General features: G+C 49.4%; 1 protein-coding gene across 4 annotated transcripts in view; it reads left to right on the forward strand.

Annotated features, from left to right (window-relative positions):
* KLHDC4 (kelch domain containing 4) overlaps positions 1 to 18551 on the forward strand; it is a 316137-nt gene extending 297586 nt beyond the window's left edge. For 3 of the 4 annotated variants that reach the window (XM_075939919.1, XM_075939918.1, XM_075939920.1), the window contains 4 exons: positions 2395 to 2603; positions 4059 to 4467; positions 12838 to 12954; positions 13777 to 14376. In XM_075939919.1, coding sequence (XP_075796034.1) covers positions 2395 to 2603; positions 4059 to 4467; positions 12838 to 12954; positions 13777 to 13952 — 911 coding nt within the window. In that variant the 3' untranslated portion in view covers positions 13953 to 14376. Of the gene's footprint in view, positions 1 to 2394; positions 2604 to 4058; positions 4468 to 12837; positions 12955 to 13776; positions 14377 to 18290 lie in introns of those variants that run through there. The other variant, XM_075939921.1, reaches the window with a different exon arrangement.
* The last annotated feature ends 1694 nt before the right edge of the window (positions 18552 to 20245 follow it).

The raw sequence follows: 20245 nt of genomic DNA on the forward strand, positions 1-20245 counted from the left end.
GTGCCCCCCGTCCGTAAGGGATTGCTTGTATGGCATGCCTGCCCTTCCCTAAGCCGCCTACCGCGCATGCCAGTGGCTTGGGGATCTTTGCAGGGATAGGTTCTGTGACCCATGGGGAAGGAGGTTCCCTCTAGTGCTGCCCCTCTCCAAGCAGTGGAGCCATACGGGGTTATTGGTGTTCAGGGACTTGCCGGTCCATTGGATCATGCCAAGATTTGCTCCTTTAAAACCTTCCCTGGATGGACAGCACCAAAATAGGGGAACTGTGACGTAGCAGAGCTGGGATGGGAGCAGAGGAAGGGCGGATGGAGGCTGTTGCTGCTGGTTTCTGTGCAAGGGGAATGCAGTCGGGCGTGTCAGCTGCGGTCCCTCAGTGCACAGCCCAAGCCAAGTGGTGATCTAGGTTTGGGGGCCGTGGTCAGTGCTAGCCGTGAAGTGTACGCAGGGCAAGCCAGCCAGCAAGCTCCGTGTGTTCGGAAGAGGACTGGGTTTGAATGACCAAGCTCAGCTCTGGGCTGAGGACCGAAACCCAAAAGTTCTCCCGTGTTTTGTGGTGTCCAGATTTTGTTCTGACTCGGCCCCTTGGAGAGTTTGCCCCAGGGACCAATATCCGCCTCCAAATCTGGCTCTGGATCCAACCCTCATCACAGTGGGGCAGGGAGTAGGGGTGTAAAATCCCCTTGAATTGGCTAACCAGTTCAACGTAACCCTCATTGCAGGCAAGTGCTGCTTCATCCCTAGTAGGGAGGTTCATTGCGGTGGCTCAAGCCCGCCTTTCGTGAAGCCCCACTATCAAGCTCTTGGGGACCAGCGTGTAAATGGGTAGCTCTCACCCTGATGCTGCTGGGTTTTGCCCTGATGCTGCTGGGTTTGCTCATCTGAGTCTTCCTTTGTGCTTTCAGTAAAACCCGTGTGATGTTTTTCCCCATTGGCATTCTCTGCCCATAGGGAGGCATGGGCCCAAGCAAGCTAAGGGGTGGGGAAGGGCCGTGTTACAAGTTAGACCTGGCACGCGTGTGCTTGTAGGCTCCCCACCTCACAGGCTGTGGGAGGGCCCAGGGCAGCTTGGAGCCTCGGAAAAATTGTGTTATGGTGAAAACGAAATGTTTTGGATTTATTTTCCAAATGCCGTTTTGGAATGCCCGCTCCCCGGTACAGTATATAGACTGCTCTGAAAACCGGGCCCTCGCTTGCTTTCTCGTCAATACAGGATCTGTATCCTGTGCATACAAGGTGAACGACGCATGTATCTCGTAGGTGTTTCCCCAGCTCTAGTTACTAGGATCTTTCCTGTTTATTGTGCACTAGCCACTGTGTTTATAACCAAATGAGTAAGCTGGATAGGGTCAGTTTCACAGATCAAAGCTTAATTCTTCCCCATGCCCCTTCCCGCAACTATCACCTTGCCAGTCCCAATATAAAGTTGATTCTCTCCCCAAACAGGCAGATTAGGCACGTTACTCTTAAGGGACTCCTGCTGGGATCTTAGAAGACTCTGTTTTGCGTTGCTACCAATGCCCCTTCAATTCCATGTTGGTTACTGCCTATCGGTGTCTTGCGTTTCATTGCTGGAATGGAGCGCCTAAAAATTTGGGTTAGGTTTGGAGGGGGAGGGCTTGGAACGCAGGCCATTTTCCACAGGGAAGGGACTGCTTTTAAGTGTAACCTAAAGACTCTGTGGCGTGAGCCTGGTATTCTTTCCTGGAGGACTAGAGCACCTGACACACAGGCCATTCTCTCTACTAGAAGAGACCCGAGAAAGGTACCATAATGAGGCATGCTTCCCAATCATCCCTAGGGACAACTTTTTTTGTATTCCAGGGTCAATACTCTATTTGCTCTGTATTCTTCAGGTAAAGTTTGCATTGCGGCCGTTACGGCATTATATTGCATTATGACGGTCTAGGCTTGCAAATAAAGAGAGGAATTAAGTCCTACCTTGCAAGTATTAGCGTGCTATGAACAGAGATGAGCTCCTTCCTTCCTTAAATACACACATGCTTTTTATGACTCTCTTCTTCCCCCTGCCCCACTCTGAAAAGCATATCTTGGAGATGGCTTTCTGTTTTAAGGAGCAGATGTACAATTTTTATTTGCACATACAGTTGCTTTCTAAGGGTTTCAATGGAAAATGATTTCAGTGGAAAATAGAAGATATGGATTAGCTGGGTGATTAAACTGGCAAATGCAAATCATTATGATTAACATTATTTAAAGAAATTGTTGAAGACACGGTGAAATATCTAAGGCAACCAAAATGGGTCAGTGAGATATTTGCTGATATTGCTATTGGAATTGACAGGCCTTTGAAGTTTTGAAGTGACTAGAACTTTCAGCCGTTCCTGGGTGAATTGAATTGACTTTTCTCTCTTACTTCTCTTTGTCCATTATCAGACAAGTGGGTATGGAATCGGCTTAGCCCATCGGGTGTGAAACCCACTCCCAGGTCTGGCTTCTCTGTGGCAATAGCCCCCAATAACCGGTCACTTCTATTTGGCGGCGTGCATGATGAAGAGGAGGAAGAGAGCATCGAAGGAGACTTCTTTGGTGATATTTATTTCTATGATATGGGAAAGAACCGCTGGTTTCCTGGACAACTAAAGGTACTGGGAAAATATACACAATAAGACTTCCCCTGTTATCTTAGCTGTGGAATCGGAAGCTTCTTTGACTTATGATTTGGTTATGTCTCTAAATCAAATTCTGTTCCAAGTAGGGATGTGAATGGGTAACCGATTACCCGGTAAGCATCACTCTTAATGAATGATGCTTACCAGGTAACGATTAACTGGCACCTGGGAGAAGTCCCTCCCCTGCAGCCCATCACGGGCCGGGCAGAGCCCCTTCTCTCTCTGGTCTGGAGCAGCCCCCTCACTGCAGACAAAGGCTGCTCCAACTCACCCGCTTCCCCTTTAATCGGTTAACCAGTTAAAGACTATGTTTAACTGGTTAACCGATTAAACGGGATTTTAGATCCCTAGATCAGAGAGTAGCTACAAGTCACAACTGCTTTACAAAGTCTCCCGGCGGTCACTCGATAATGAGTAGGACGTCTTCCTGTCAACCTCCTATTTATGGATCTGTTGATGGCTGACCAGCCCGATTCTGGAGCCGCAGGTCTTCTCACAGAAGGGGCAGGTGCTGGTGGGTATCGGAGGGGCGCAAGGCTGTAGCTATCGGATTATAAAATCCCTGTGCAAGCAAAGCCCTGTAGCTTTTATCTCAGTGTAGCTACCCAAGGGGAACCCCTGGACATCGAGAGAGAGGGTTGAGTTGGACTAGTTACACTGAGGTAAAAAACGCAGTGGCAGGTTTTGCAGCGAGGTAGTGAACCTGATATAAAAACATGCCTCTGTGCAGTGAAAACATTGCCTTTAGCTGGCTGGTGAAGGGCGAGACAGAATGTGTCCCTTCAGAGTTTTGACATCACTCACTGTTTCCAAGGAGTAAATGAGGGGCGGATAACCGGACTCAACTTTTTTCCTCTTTGCCTCAGAGGTTCTTCATCTGCTCTCAAAGAGGGAAAATCCGTCACATACCAATGGGCAAAGCTTTATGAGCAAATTTGCTTCTGATTTTTTGGCAAGCTGTTTTCCAGCCCTTTTGGTACGGCACTCTGAAAACCCGGAGTTTTCCCGTTAACGTGCTGGAATGGTGCACTCAGGAACCCCGATTTGATTTCCCCAAAGGGTGGGTCATTGTCTTGTTTGCACCATCCACAAAGCTAGAGAGATTTCTGGGTGTATGTGTGAGTGAGAGAGTGCTGTGTTTCTCTATCCCCAGCACGCATTTCAGCAGTAAAGAAGCAACAGTCACACACTACAGATTTTCCTGTTGTTCATGTCACAGCTAGTAGAGCACTCGCTGCTTTGCTGGCGTGTGTGCCCATCTTCTGAGAGTTGTGGCACTAAAGAAACCGTAACCGAATCCCCAGATTGCATCTGATTTCATGATGTTCAGCATGGTACGGCGCGTGAGCCCTGCTCTGCATCAACGTTGCTCAGACTCACAGTCCCACTCAGTATTCTGTGCTTTTCTAATGCGCTTCCTATCATTAGGGACCTAAATCTGAGAAGAAGAAACGCAGGCGAGGCAAAAAGGCTGAGGGAGAGGGCGCTGGGGAAGGAGAGGCGGAGAGCCAGCCCCCTCAGGGCCCCATGGAGGTCATCAAAGAGGTGGTCGCAGAGGATGGGACTGTCATGACGATCAAGCAGGTGGTCTCTGCCCCGGAAGTGGAGCCGGAGAGGTCTGAAGACGAAGACGAAGAAGAGGCTGAGGAGGAAGCCTCCGGCCAGCAGGTGGAGCCGTGCCCACGTTCAAATGCTATGTTGGCCGTGAAGCATGGGATTCTCTACGTCTACGGGGGGATGTTCGAAGTGGGGGACCGCCAATTCACCCTCAACGACCTCTATGCCCTGGACCTCCACAAGATGGAGGACTGGAAGGTCCTGGTGGAGATGGATCCAAGTAAGTAATGGCTGCGGGTTAACGTTTTCCCAGGCATTTCAGGCAGTTAGAGTACTCAGTGCTGGCATCCGCCCAGCGTGCCCCTGCCAGCACCATCTCGAGCAAGTAGGGCACCTGCACCTCCCAGGAGGGCTCTTGAGGTGGTGGGTTTTCAGCAGCACCATGACAAAATGGCGTGGTTTTCTGCATCGCTGAAATTAACGCTTAGAACACTGGCGTTTTCCAGTCGCTCGGAGGGTGGTGCATGCATGTAAGTCCCTACAAACACATGGGCACCAAGGTACTTTGCAGTTGCTACCCTGATGCATGGTTGAGCTAATCAGGACTTTGTGGTGATGTCAGGATCAGAACTCGGGTCCTCCTGCCTTGAAAACACGTGCCCTGAAAATTTCAGCTGAAGGAGAATCTCTCTCCGCTGATAGCGGTAGAAGTCCTGTGGGGTTCTGGTTCCATCGAGCAGAGGGCAGTGGTGCGTGCACACACCCGTTAATGACAATATTTGTACTACAGAGGGTAGGCGGTGTCATGATTATGAGGGTTAGCCAGCAGCCTGGGGATTAAGGGGTTAACTACACCTAGCCAGGGGAGTGACCAGTAGGAATGTAGGAGGGAGTTTCAACCTGGGACAAAGGAATTTGGGTTTTTCCTTTGTCCTTTTGTCTCTCTGGGAGAGTTCTCTGCAGCTACAGAGAGGGACAAGCATGTCTCTCTCTCTCCAAGACACCATTCTTCATTTTCTGTAAGTAGGGTAAAGTTTAGGGAGTTTCGTTAGCTTTATTGTTTTAAGGATTGGGTATGGGATCTGAGATCTGGAACTGCTTAAAAGATGTTTTGGCTTTTCTTTGTAACTAAGTTCTAGGCCCATGGAGTTTATCCATGAGTGTATTTTGTTACCTTCCCATCTAGTCATTATGTTTGCAACAGGAATATTGTTGTAATAATAAAAGTTCTTTCTTTTCTTTTTATTAACCTGGCAGTGGTTAATTGTGTGCCTTGATTTTTATTTTAGGGGTGAGATTTCCCAAATGATCTTTCCCCTGATTTCTTTATCAACATTTGGGTGGTGGCAGCGGAAGTTTTATTCCCAAGATCTAGGTTTTTAAGATTTTGGGGGGAGTTTGAGACCAAAGCCTGGTAGATAAGGCTTTGGGGTACACTTGCTGGCCCCCACTTCTGCATTTATCATGCCAGAGTGGGGAAGGAGCCATGACAGGCGGTGTGACAGCCGGGAGACAACTGCTCATATCTTGCTCCTTTAATCCCATTTGCAGTCTGCCCTTTCCTTCATCTCCCCCAGGACAGGTTCTAAACCTCTGAGCAGTTTTCAGATAGCTCCCATTTTTTTAAACTATTAGTTGAACCTCTCTAGCCCGGCACTCTTTAGTCTGGCAACATCCGTGATCTGTCATGATTTTAGTAGCCAGATGTCCACTTAGCATGGACTTGGCCAAGTCTCTTGCAGTCCCATAAAGTTTGTTTACAGCCACCCACCCTGGCTCTCAGTGTTCTGTGCTGTTATATAGCTCTAATTTACCCCTAAATGTCTTCTAAAAGTCCAGTAAGCAGGGGAAGTGTTGGTCATGCTGCTAGACAGTATTGACCTCCCATGGTCTGGCAAATTCTCTAGGTTGGCAAGTCTGGTCCCAAAGGTGCTGGATTAGAGAGGTTCAACCTTTGCCTACCAAAGGACATTTCTTTCTCAGTCTTCCTTCCAAATATGTGCTGTCTGAAGGTGCCGAACAGGCAAAACTCATTCCTAGACTAGCTGCTAGTTTAACATCCAGTAATCCACTGAGGATAGAACAAGAAGCAATGGGCTTAAACTGCAGCAAGGGAGGTTTAGGTTGGACGTTAGGAAAAAGTTCCTAACTGTCAGGATGGTTAAACACTGGAATAAATTGCCCAGGGAGGTTGTGGAATCTCCATCTGTGGAGATATTGAAGAGTAGATTAGATAAATGTTTATCAGGGATGGTCTAGACAGTATTTGGTCCTGCCATGAGGGCAGGGGACTGGACTTGATGACATCTCGCAGTCCCTTCCAGTCCTAATATTCTATGATGCTATCCCATGAAGCATCGGAACAAAAAAGAAAGGCTTTTGTACCACTGGGGAATTGTGAATAATCTCCCTGACTCTGGTGGACAACAAGATATCACACCTTAAAATCACAGCATTATCACATGCAAATATTGCTGTCTTAGATCATGTGGTTGAGATTTCTAAGCGATTTTATTTCATGTTTTTTCCTTCCCCTTGTGGGATGGACAGCTGGACTCCTGGGATTAGGGCACAGGTCTTTGGAGGGCTACAAAGAACATGAGTTAAAAAATGTGTTCAAATTCTTGAAATCACTATAAGTGATTCCCAACCAGGGTTCCGCAGAACGCTGGGATTCCGCAGACCGTTGTCAGGGGTTCTGCGAGAAATCGTGGAATAAATAAATAATTTTTTTTCTTACAATGTAAGCTGACATATATATAAATAAAAAACAGCTCTTTACAAATACATTTTCTTGACAATAATTTAGCAGTAATTGAATTGCGCTCCCTGCTGTCAACGTTTTCTGGCCAAGCAAACGTTTTCATAGGTTGGGGTTCCTCGGGATATGAAAAATTATATTAGGTGTACCTCCATGGAAAAAAGGTTGAGAATCACTGCACTATAGAAATAGTTCTTCCGTAAAATATTGTGGCATAACAAAATGCAAAGCCTTTCTAGTCTATTTTCAAGATGCTATGTAGTTTATGGTTTCCTACAATCCAGAGCAGGGTCATGGAGTGACTGCATTGCTCATGAGTGGAGAAACCTGAAGTAAAACCACTAAATCGTATCATTCTGTCTAGAGGCCTTATACTGCCTCTTGCATTAATTTAGATGGACTAAACATTCCTAAGGTACTAGCATAGCCTAATCACTGTCCATTATTAACAGCCTTAAATAAGATTCAGGGTTTGCTCTCCAGGGATGTCAGCCTCCTTAGCACCCCGGTGAACGCAGCGTTGCGAATCCCGTTAACCTCTTACTAAACATACAGAAAAGACGAAAACAAGAGTTCAAGCCTTTAAAGTGTAAAGTATTCACTCCAGCTTTGGTTTTAGCAGCAACTCTTGTTTCTTTTGCCGTGAGCTGGAGAGAGTTTTAAAGGGAGAGAAAAAAAAACCCTTGTCTTGCTAGTATCTTAGACTGGGATCAGAGACAGTAATAATTGTCCTGCGGGGTTGAGAGGGAGCTGGAGTTCTTGCTGCTGCTGCAGCTGTGAAAGTCTGATCGCGTTTCGTCCCAGGTGGTGTCCAGGATCACCTGAAGCCAGAAAAGGGGGCTATGTCACCTGTGCTCCTCTCTCTGGCCTGGTGTGGGCAAGGCATGTCTCAGGGCTAAGACCAGGAGGATCCCAGGTCCTAGCAGATGATGCGGCCATGTGGGTGAGGCTCTCTTCAGTAGACAGTTTTTCTCTTCAAGGATCCCAAAAGGAGCGGGGGCCAAAGTACTCCATTATGTCTACCCATTAAGCATAGTTTCCAAAATACCAATTTGGGTTCACTGCCCTTGGTCACCAGGCATGATCTTAACACAGCCCTTGTGGTCCTTTGATTTGGACTTCTGCTGCCCGCCATTCACGCCTTTACCCGTCACCGCCTGTCATGAGAGCTCATTGTGACGTGTGTGGATGAGCCCACAGTTTGGGTCAGTTTTTAGGCCCCGCTATCCCAGCAGGCTCCCAAGACCATCCGAGGTAGGGATGTAAAGTCCAATTTCATTAGTTAACTGGTTACACTTGATGGTTAACTGATTAAACAGGGACGAGAGGGGGGCTGCTTCAGCTGGGCTGGAGTGGGCCCCACGCTCCCGTCTGCCGCAGCCGAGCTGTCCATGGCAGACTCCGCAGGGCTGCAGCTGCAATCGCCGCTGATTAACCATAACCGGTAAGCCTCACCTGTTAAGGGTGAAGCTTACCCGTTAACCATTCACCTCCCTAGTCTGACAGCCTCACAGCCTTTTAATATATTTATCCGCACAGCACCCGGAGGTAAGGCAGGGCCACTATCTCCATTTTATCACCGGGGTAGCAAGGCACAGAGGCGACACCTACACTGCTAATAGCCCCACGACCCCGAGTCTCAGAACCCAGCTCTACTGAGTTGGGCATCCAGGACTCGCACTACCAGGCTCCTGATGCCTTGGGGTTTGAACCCCCCGCCCCCCAATCACACACACACACCTGACTTCAGAGCCTAGAAGTCCCGCCGGAGCCAGAACGTCCACAAAGGTATTTTTAGCCCTGTAGAATGAGCCCCCTGTGCTTGAGTCTGTAGATCCAGGCTTTGAGCCCCGCTGCGGGTTAGCTGTGAAGATGACTGTCCTGCAGTAACACATCCACAGCTGGCCTGTGGGTTGACTCGGCTAAGGGGCTCTGGCTAACGAGCTGTTTAATTGCGGTGTAGAGGCAACAGCCCAAGCTCTGGGACCCTCCCACCTCTCAGGGTCCTCAAGCTCAGATTCTAGCTTGACCCTGAACATCTGTGCCACAGTCAAAGAGCCCCCAGCCTGAATCAGCGGGCATGGGCCAGAAGAGGGATTTTAACTGCAGCATAGACACAGCCTGAGAGACTAAGTGACTTGCCCAAGGTAACACAGGAAGTCGGTGCCAGAGCATGGGCCGGAAGCAAGGTTTCCCAAGCCCTAACTTCAACATCATTCTTCCTCTCATCATTATGTATTCACTTGCCATCTCCAAACTAGCCATGTTGTCATTCCTGTCTTTGGAAAGAAGTGAACCTTGGCCAGCCAAGGAAACAACGTGCTTACATCGCAAACGAAGAAGTTAAGTCAATTGTGGTGACGGGATTTACCCAAGTCCACAGAGAAAGTCTGTGGCGCAGGAAGGGTTTGGAACTCAAGAGTTCCTGACTCCCTCCTCTGTGCTCCAGCCACCAAGATGTGTAATAATCGCAAGGATGCTAACACAGCAGGTGTGTTTTCTTTCTCCCAGGCAGTCTGATGGTCGAGCACCTCCGACATAAAATCCTGCTCTCAGTGCGAGTTAATGCACATGGCACGGATCTTTGCATCCAATGTCCTGCCTGCTTTCAGTCTCACCCTAGAGTTCCCAGATTGCCGGCACTGCACCTTGAGACGTTAAGGACAATGACCGTTAGCCTTATTCCAGCACTAATGCTAACTGGGGACAAATCACACCGAAGCCTATCGTCTTTCAGTCATGGTCTATTTAGGGCGACGTGGAAATAGGTGAATCAGTGCAGAGCAGATTTCTGTCGGGGCTGTATTCTTTAGATAGCTGGCTGTGGGCTCCTTTTACGCACAGCAGAACTAAATTTGGCACAGATTTGATCCATACAAGAACCCTCCCTCACCTTGTGAACTCCAGTCAGCTGACCTTATTTATTGTGGGATCACAAATCCTTCCCTTAATCCTCTGGTTTAAAAAAAAACCCACACACAAAACTTTGACATCCTCTCCTAAGTAGGGATGTGAGCCACTAGTCGACTATTCGATAAGCAAATGCTTATCGGATAGTCAACAGGCTAGTCGACTTGTCACTCCCTTCCCCTCGTCCCCCACGGCCTCTATCAGAAAGAGGCAGCAAGCGGGGTGAGACGTGGGGGTACTGCAAAGTGCCGGCACTGTGTGGAGGCTGGGGCCAGACCCCGGGCTCTATGCGATGCTGCCGCTTCGAAACGCCGTGTGCAGCCTGACACTGGGGTCCCCGTGGTGTTTCAAAGTGGCAGTGCCCCGTGGAGCCTGGGGTCAGCGGGGGAGTCCCCAGCTGACTCCGGGCTCCACGTGGCGCTTTCGCCTTTGAAGTGTAGCAAGAGCCCCAGGGCTGTTGCTACACTTCAAAGGCGGAGGTGCCCTATCAACTAATCAAATAGTTAGTTAATCTAACTGACTATTTGATTAGTCAGTTACTCAAGAGTTAACATCCCTACTCCTAATGGTCCCATATTGTTCCCTGAGTGTTTGGTTGGGAAAGTGGTATTGGCCACGGGTGAATGAAGGCAGGGTAAGGAATCTGGGAAGTCTTATGACCCAAGTCTGCTTGTTTCCCATTGGTAGTGGTACTCCATCACCAGACGTAATGGGGCTTCCACTTGTGGTGTGCTGTGATAAGGTCACTTTAGAAGTCAGCAGGAGAAATAAGAGCGGAGCAAGTTTCAGTAAGAAATGTGCCAACACGACCAGCGCGATGCAGGGTGTTCCACCCCACCCATGGATGTCGGACAATCTAGACACCCCCTTGGAGCCCCCTGCCACGTGCTTCCCCTGCCCTCCAAAAGCAGGCATCACCTTGCATGGTCAAAGTGATTGGGAGGTCCAGGCTTTCAGGGTAGCTCTGCCAGCATGTGGGGTGGTGTTCTCTAGGTGTGTGTAACAACCCGGGGCAGCATCTGGCAGGGGCTACGGACTCAGGCTTCTCTGCACGGCGTCTGCAAAGTTAATCTGGGTCTTTTCCCTACTGCGTGTTTACTCCAAGCTTTCGCTTCGATCCACCTCAGTGCCCATGGCCCTCAGAAAGGCCGGAGCCACGGATACGGCCCTGTGTTCCCAGTCAGGTCAATTCAGAAATGCCCCCAAGGTAAAAGCTTTAAAAGCCAGGTCCTTGGTTCTCACCGAATGTCTTTGGCATGTGATTTTGAGATGAGACTAGGGGACGTGTTCCCTGGCCTCCTCCCATGCTCACACCTGTGGAACGAGATCATCTCTGACTCGCTCTCTCTCCCTCGGTGGCCTTGTTGCGCGGCTCCATTGCTTTCCCTGCTCGCTGAATGCCTTTCTGTGCTGCTCCTGGGTGCACGAGGAAGGGGGAACAGGCTGTCGGCGGGAAACGGGGAGCACAGACATTGAGCCTTTGAATTCCCATCCCCTTGGCGTGGCTCAGCATTGTCAGCATTCTCATTTATTGGTAGGCGTTTGCTATCGGCATAGCAGCCAGCGCTGTTTGACGGCAAGCTTCCTGCTCCGAAGAGCATACAATCGAACGAGACCAGAGGGCAGGCTCCGATCACGGGATTTCTTATTTTTTATCACTTGTACCAGGGTAGCAGGTAGCTCATCCAGGCAGGATTGAGGTGCTGCACTGGCAGGTAGTAAAAGACAAATCTGTGCTTTGGAGAGTTCCTGGCTTAAATAGACAAGGCAGACAAAGAGTAAGAGAGGAAACAGAGGTCCAGATGGAAGAACTAGGGGTCACCAAATGAAATGAATAGGTAGCAAGTTTAAAACAAACTAAGGAAGTGGACGCATTGGGGAAGGTCCAGCGGAGGGCAATGAAAATGATTAGGAGAGTGGAGCACATGACCCACGAGGAGAGGCTGAGGGATTTGGGCTTTTTTAGTCTGCAGAAGAGAATTCCCATCCCCTTGGCATGGGGGGGGGTTGAGAGCAGCCTGAAGGGTTTTTCCAGGGAGGATGGAGAGAGGCTGTTCTCAGTGGTGGCAGATGGCATAGTGAAGAGCAATGGTCTCAAGTTGCAATGAGGGAGGTCTAGGTAAAACTATTTCCCTAGGAGGGTGGGGAAGCACTGGAATGAGTTACCTTAGAAGGTGGTGAAATCTCTATCCCTAGAGGTTTTTTATGTTCCGGCTTGACAAAGTCGTGGCGGGGATGATTTAGTTAGGGATGGTTCTGCTATGGGCAGTGAGCTGGACTCAATGACCACCTGAGGTCTCTTCCAGGCCCATGATTCTATGAAGTACTACTGCACACAACACACTGTCAACCTGTGGAACTCCTTGCCAGAGGATGTTGTGAAGTCCAAGACTAACTAGGGTAAAAAAAAGCTACCTAAATTAATAGAGGATAGGTTCATCAATGGCTATGAGCCAGGATGGGTTGGAATGGTGTCCCTAGCCTCTGTTTGCTGGAAGCTGGGAATGGGCAACATGGGAGGGAGCACTTGATGATTCCCTGTTCTGTACATCCCCTCTGGGACATCTGGCATTGGCCACTGTCGGAAGACAAGATACTGGGCTGGATGGACCTTTGGTCTGATCCAGTCTGGCCGTTCTTATGTTCTAAGTGACTTGACCAAGGTCACGCAGCAGGTCAATGGCAGAGGTAAGAATTGTCCTGACTCTTGGTCAGCCCAGGCTCTGAACCATGCTGTCTTCCATAGCTATTATCTGTCTCCCCCCCCCCCTTTTTCAGTTTTATGCATGCTTATAAACTAATCAGTTGTCCAGAGATTGATGTCTCATGGTGGCTGAGCAGGAGAATGGCTGTGTCACAACTGCCGGGCTCTGAAAGACGGGACATCTGACTGTTTTGTTCTCCCTGTAACAATTCCGGGCACCCCAGGAGGTGTATTGTGTTTTGTTTATTCGTGGTATGTTTGTTTTACTGTTGAAGAAACTCAAGAGTGGCTGGAAGAATCTGAGTCGGACGAAGAGGGGGATGATGTGGAAGGTGCGGAGGGAGGCGAGGAGGAGGAGGAGAGCTCTGAGGAAGAGAGTGAAGACGAGGAAGGTAATTATGCTAAAAGGAGTGAACAGAGCACATAGATTTGTAGTTGTTTGGGGTGGTTTTAGCAGCCTTGCTTCTGTCTGTGAGGTTCTAGAGGTTTTGGCCTGGCATGTGATTTTATGAAGTGGCGTCAGAACTTGAAACTGCTGTGCTTTATTAGCAACCCAGGCCAGCTTTTAACCACAGCTCGAGCGCATTGGGTTTTTCCTGTAGGAAGAAACTACAGGGAATTTCGGAAGAGGTAATGGCTCCATGTTTCTTACCTGCAGCGCACGTTCACAAGTGCCAGCCTTCACTTAACCCTCACGGAGGGAGGGGTGTCAGGGATCAGAAATCTGCTTGCTTGGGGGTCCTGAATTGAGACCATACTTTCCATCTGTCTCAGAAGAAGATGCAGGGGGGTTTGCAGGTCAGATTTGGGTGCATTAACACAGCTACAGATGGGCACAGAATGGGGATATCGTGTGGGAAGAGAGCATGTTTCAAATCTGGACAGAGGTATTGGAGACAGACATATGCACAGTGCGTACCTACTGTTTGCCTGTCCAACCAGTGCTTCAGTCCTTTCATTAAAAAAGTCAAATCAACAATTTGAACTTTCCAAGGCAAATTTTATTTCCATAATTCTCTTCCATGTCTGCCTGTGTCCTGAGGGGAGAACCCATTTTCCCTAGCTATCGATCATCTTTAAACTACTGCCTTTAAATATGTTAGCAGCAGCATCCTCTCTCCCGGCCTGGCACATGGGCAAGTAGATTGCTTTCATCAGCTGTTTGTGACCTCTGTCTTTCTTTCTCTTTCCCTCTCCCTCCTGCCATGTGCTAGAAGTGGAACAACACCCATCTGTGCAGCATGATGAGAAATACACGGACTATCTGCCCAGGACTGAGCAATACTGGCTTAAACTGGCCCGCCACAATATGGGCCCTGATGCAAAGGAGAAGAAAGTGGTGAAATTGGCCCATGCGATGGCAAAGACTTTTTATGAAGATTCAGTCTAGATGACCCTGCTTATGACAATGAGCCTTGTGGGTGCAGACACATCACTGGGTCAATGGCCAATTAAATCCTCCATCTCGACCCGAAGTTTCTCTTACTTGGTATGCACTCTAGCATCCAAGAGCTCCTGGGTGCTACGCACTAATGTCTTGGGCAGTCCATGCCATGCCTGTTTGCTAACAATATCTTTCAGCCATTGTCAGGCCTTAGTCCACAGGATTGCTAGCTGGGAGTTTGTTTTGCTGAGATTTGAATACACACTGTCATTTTGCTGGCAGCTGCTTAAGTTGGATGAAGACAGACAGACTGCTTAATAGAAACAGGATGCCACTGGAGGTTCCTAGCCCTATATGTGCCTCATCTGATCGGGGCCGGGTATGATTTTTTTGTAAGTGCTTTCATAATAAAGTTGTTTGGTTGAGTCATTTTGGTTATTTTTTTTTCTTAATTAACTCGCCTAATTTCCAATTCCTCTGCAAATGACTTGCAAAAGAAATTTGAGGGGACCCCGTCAGATCCACCAGCATGCCCTCACTCACCCCACTGATGATATTGATTTCTCTTACTGGCAAAACAATCGATTGATCCATGTAAGGCTCACATGCAAAGCAATTCCATTTAGGACCCCTGCAAATGAACTCCACTTCAAGTTATCTGAGCACCTGGGGACAATTTACCCGCGCCAGGAAAGAGATCTTAGTAAAAACTGAAGTGGAACGTCATTAAGGCTGCGTCTACACTGCGGACCTATTTTGGGTTACCGGAAGTATCCCGAAATAGCTATTCCGCGTCTTTTGAGCAAGCCCGTTATTTCGAAATATAGTGGGCTTGCTATTCTGACATCCCTGTAAAAATTATTCCACGAGGAGTAAGGAACATCTCGGAATAGAGTGTTATTTCAAAATAAGTGCTGTGTAGACAGTTCCAAGCTGGAGAGAATTAGAAAAGGTGGCACAAGACAGAGAGGCTTGGAAAGAAATTGTTGATGGCCTATGCTCCCATAGGAGCTAGGAAAAGAACAAGAGACCGTTCCAAATTTCGACATAAGCTATTTCGCTCTCTAGGTGCAGTGTAGACACATGTTAATTGTCCCGTTTCTGTACTGGGATGGTTTTTCTCTTGGTGTCAGCAAAATCTGACCAGATGGATTGAGGACAGAGGAGTGGTAGTTTTACAATCCTACAATTTCTTGGTAGGATACTCTCAGGAAAGGATTCCCCACTTCCTTTCCTCCTGTGCCTGAGCATTATTTTTGTGGTGTCCTGCTGTCTTCTGCTTCTCTTTTTTCCCCTACTGTGCTGTTTAATTCCTGCTGAGTCCCCCTTGCTTTGTTTAATTTTTTTCTCAGCATTTCCAGAAGATATTTGGCTCTCGAGGGACAGTAGGTTATAAATAAAACACAGCATAGAAGAGGGAGCTGTATTTTCCAGGGTCCTTCTCTTGCATGCATTTATTCTTAAGCACCTCTCTCCAGCTGCTGTGTTTGCCTCCATCTCTGAGGGGTTTATTTTACTTCAGAAAGATCCACGTAAAAACGCCCAGCATCTCTGGCAGGTTTTTTGAAGTGGGATCCTTCATCTGTCCCCTGGATGGGGACCTGTCTCATTCCCACCACCAAGACTTCTACCCAGAAAAGGCTGGATGAGTGTCACTACGCAGCTGACACCATCTCTTAATTATCAGAGGGGTCTGCCTCTCGGAAGAGGAGTGACTACATGGGAAAATTCACACCTGGCTTATGCTCCTCTGAATCCAGCCCAGCCGCCTCAGAAAACTGCTCGCTCCAGGGAGTTCCACCCACATTCCCTCAAAGCAGGGGAAAGGAAGGGATCTACTCAATACCCTACAGCACAATCCAGGCCAGCAGTAGGCAGGCCCCCCTCAGTAGCTTGTCAGCTTGGAATGAGATTAGCTCTTGGATACATAATCAGCTGCTTGGTGCCATTATGACTCTGTGTGCGACCTTGAGAGCCGCCCCGTAGTGTCGCTTCTTTGGGTTCATGGTCGCTGTGGAGGAGGCTTTGTTTGAAAACCAAAGGAGTGGGGTGCCTGGTGATCTAGGCAGGGGTGGGGAGCCTCAGGACTGGGGGGGGGGTTGCTGCCCCCAGCTTGCCTGGATCTAGCCCCCAAGGCTCGGGACTCCTCCCAGCATAGGGTAGCCCTTGCTGGCACTCAAGCCCACCCTCCCCCATTGCTGTTTCCCTGTGGTATTAGAGTGTACAAAATCTACCAGGCCGGGCCTCTGGTGTGTGAGGGGAATGCGGGGAGTGTCTTTCTTCTCCTCAGCCATGGGCCACCTTGCTGAAGGGTTTTTTGTTTGTTTGTTTCTCCCCCACTGATTTTTCTGTGGGTCTGCAGCCCCTGACCCAAAAAAAGATTCCCTGCCCCTGACCCAGGATTTTGGGTCTTGCTTATTGTACCAGAGATATGGGCCCAAATCCTGAGGCTAACCCTGGGGGTGGAGACACAAACTATACACCGGTGGAGATGATGTGCCTGCATTATGCAGATGGCCAGGTTAGATATTCATAAGTGTCCCTCCTCCTCTTAATGTCGGTGAAGAGAACGTGTCCTCACAAGCCGTCCAACGTACCGGTCCCATCACAGGAATGCCCAGGGGCGTGAGCGGAGGTGTGGCGTTCTCTGCTGATGGACACAAGTAGCGGGAATTAGGTGGGTGGGTCCCATTTGCTGCTTGCTCCTGGCACCACTTCGTGGCTTAGGGCCAGGTCTTCCAAGGCCTTCCGGCCCCTGACTTGCATTGGCTTCATCTTTCTGAGGTGAAATCCCTCAGCCGGTTCCTCTGACGGAGCTGGTCTGAAGGCAACGCTCTGGCCGGCGCCAGCGCAGGGGGGAGTCGGGGCCCACGTTGCATCGACCTGTTTTGAAGCCTGGTGAAGCTCTGCAGGAAGAGTGGGTGACGAGCTCATGAGACGGGAGATGTGGGAGTAAATGCTAAGCCCAGAAGGGGACGAGTACTCAGCCTGCTGAACCAGCTGTCAGTGGGAGGCTGATAGAGAAGAGCCAGTGTTGTGATGCTGGGGCCAATCCACTACCCACAATCCCCCAGCATGCAGGGTAGTGAAGACAGAAGCTTTGTACAGTGGCTCCCATTTGCTAGTGCTGGCAGCCTGCCAGCCATCCCGGGTCTCTCCAGCTGAGAGGCCAAGCGGAGTGAGTGGTTACAGGCGTTCCAGTGAGGGGAGACGGCAGCAAATGAATGGGGCTGCCTTGATACTGGGGGGCATAAGCCCATATGCCCATCCATCATGACTAAAAGCCCCACTTGGCACTAGGGATGGGACCTTTCTATGGGGAGCTGTTGTCATGTTAACCCCTTCCTTCTGCCTCCGTGTTAGACACGCCTCCCACATTGCCTGCCGACGCCATCGGTGAGGACGTAGAGCGGTTGTAACTGGACGTTTTAATGCCGGGGGAAAGCATGCGCGATTGTGCCCTAGGCCATTTTAGGGAAGGAGGGCTTTTCTCTGTCCCATTTTTCTACCCTTGGAGTTTGCACCCTGAGCCCCGCCCTGCTCACGGCCCGGTGTGGAAGGGTTGCTGCTGAGCTGATATTCCACCTCAAGCCGTCCTTGTGGCCTGGTTTATATTGTTTGGTTTTGTCCCTGAGCAGCTTGCGAGCCTACCTGAATATGTGGATTTTCAGTAGGGAATCACATTCATTCCACAGCAAGCCTCTTATTTATGACTTTAAAAGCTTTTATGAAATGGATACCCAAGACAAAGGCAGGCTCGCAGCTAGAAGGGTAATGGAAAACATGATTTCCCACTTAGCAGCGTGTTGCAGCCAGGAACTGAAATGCGAATGTTGCAAAGTCTTTCTAGCAAGGATTGGCCGATGGCAGCAAGAGCAGTAGGTGTCAGTTCTGATCCCTGGGTGCAGAATTGTTCCATGTTGCAGCAAGCGGAGGACGGGAGTAAAACAAAGGTGCTCAAATGTTGTCGGACTAAAGGCTACATTGGCAACTTTCCATGTGCTACATCTAATCTGCAAAAAAGGCAGAGCAGACTTTGCTCATCTTTAATAGGTGCAAACTGCAGAGAAAAGTGCAACTGGCAATGCTTTATTAAACCAGATAGAGCCCCGTGCAAAGGGAGCACTGCAAGCTGTGGTAGATAGATAGGCAGCCGCATGTTGCGGTTGGTGGTGGCTTGACTTGAAACATCAGGTTACCTCATGCACCGGAGGAATTTTGGTAGCTGTTCTAACGGTTCTCTGCTCCGGAGATTGGGGGGGGGGGGGGGGGTAAAGTGCTCAAAACTCCCCAGACCTTGTATGGACATCATCATGCCAAAAATTCTTTGCTCTTCATCCACAGATGATGAAGGAAGGTCCTCACTGCCCCCATTGGACATCCTCACTGCCCTCAGTAGACACAGTGAGGGGAAGCGAGGTGTTGACAGGCAGCAGAAGAGCTGCAACTAGAACTCCCGACGCCCAGTCCCAGCTGCCAACTGAACCGTGTTGCCTCCTGCTTTCATGAGAAGAAAAATGTCTAATTCGGGGTAGGCAAATACCAGCCCGCAGGCTGGATCTGGGTTAGCTCCTGGCAGGCTCCCCCACCGCTATATTTATCTGCAAGGCCACGAGTGCTGGTGATCACAGCTCCCATTGGCCACAGATCACCTTTCCTAGCCAATGGGAGCAGCAGGAAGTGGTGTCCCGGTCTCACTGCTCCCATTGGCCAAGAATGGCGATCCACAGCCAATGGGAACTGCGCTCGCTGGTACCTGCGGCGATGCAGGTAACTAGAGCGGCAGTAGCCCACCAGGTGCTAACCCTGGTGAACTGCCACTGTGTTATTGCCCCTCCGGGGCAGCAGCTGTCTTGCAACTGGCTTGGGCCAATGTATCAGGAGTGGGAGGCAGCATTATGCTATCAGAGCCCACATGCAACCAGACTGCTTATGGTGCTAGTGGGGCGGGGGGAGCAGGGGCAGCAGTAAAAAAGGGAAACACATTAGCAGTTATATCAGGGAGCGCTCTTGCTATCCTTAAACACTAGGGCTGTGTCTACACTGGCCATTTTTCCGGAAAATCAGCCACTTTTCCGGAAAAATTTGCCAGCTGTCTACACTGGCCGCTTGAATTTCCGCAAGAACACTGACGATCTCATGTAAGATTGTCAGTGTTCTTGCAGAAATACTATTCTGCTCCCGTTCAGGCAAAAGTCCCTTTTGTGCAAAGCTTTTGCGCAAAAGGGCCAGTGTAGACAGCTCAGATTTGTTTTGCGCAAAAAAGCCCCGATCGCAAAAATGGCGATCGGGGCTTTTTTGCGGAAAAGCGCGTCTAGATTGGCCACGGACGCTTTTCTGCAAAAAGTGCTTTTGCGGAAAAGCGTCCTTGCCAATCTTAGATGCTCTGTTCCAAAAATGTTTTTAACGGAAAACTTTTCCGTTAAAAGCATTTCCCGGAAAATCATGCCAATCTAGACGCAGCCTATGCATTCCATCCACTCCTGTCCTTTTCAAAGGGAAGGCCTTGGCCATACCCCTGCCAGGACCGGGGAAAGGGCCACAACCACTCCTGTGAGGTGTCCAAGGGCTTGCTTACACTGGCACATTTCGTCACCCAAAACTGCCTTTTGGCGACAAAACAGTGGGAGGATGTACACCACAATGCAACTTTTGTCCGGAAAAGCACTCAGTTTTGGCAACAAAAAACTTCCGCTTCAGAGATACACTTTTGTCTTTTCCCCTCCCTTTATTGTTGACAAAGAGACAGTGTGGACTCTGCTGTTTGTTTTGTTGAGAGAACTGGCTTCTACCAGTATCCCACAGTGCCTGCCCTGATGGCTCTGCTCAGTGTTCTGTGATCTCTGCTGCCCTGCAGGCCTGCACTACTCCTCTTTCAAAGTTCCAGGAAGTATCCAACAGCTGAGCAAGTGGCTCCATTTGGGGAATAAAAAAGAACAAATCATTGGCGTGCTCCTGTTCTGTCCTGCTAGGAACACAGCAGTAGGTGGGATGCTGCAGGGGGAGGGCTGGAGAGACTGCTGTGCTGTTTGACGCTCCTCAGCCCGGAGAGCTCCCAGAACTACAAGGGAATCCCAAAAAGCGCAGGGACCAGCTCTGCCTTCCCACAACACTGCCCTGCGGGATGCTTCCCCACATGGCTTTGCTTTATCTGTCGATGGGGGAGCTAGCCATGTGGCCATGAAATGTGGACCACGAGAGGTAAACAAACTGGTTTGATGCTTTTCACTTTTGGCGACTTTTGCATGGCGACAGCGCTTTTGCTGCCAAACCTTCCCAATGTAATCGTAGCCTAATGC

The sequence above is a fragment of the Pelodiscus sinensis genome, chromosome 12 (assembly GCF_049634645.1).
Source record: "Pelodiscus sinensis isolate JC-2024 chromosome 12, ASM4963464v1, whole genome shotgun sequence".
NCBI classification, from domain to species: Eukaryota; Metazoa; Chordata; order Testudines; family Trionychidae; genus Pelodiscus; species Pelodiscus sinensis.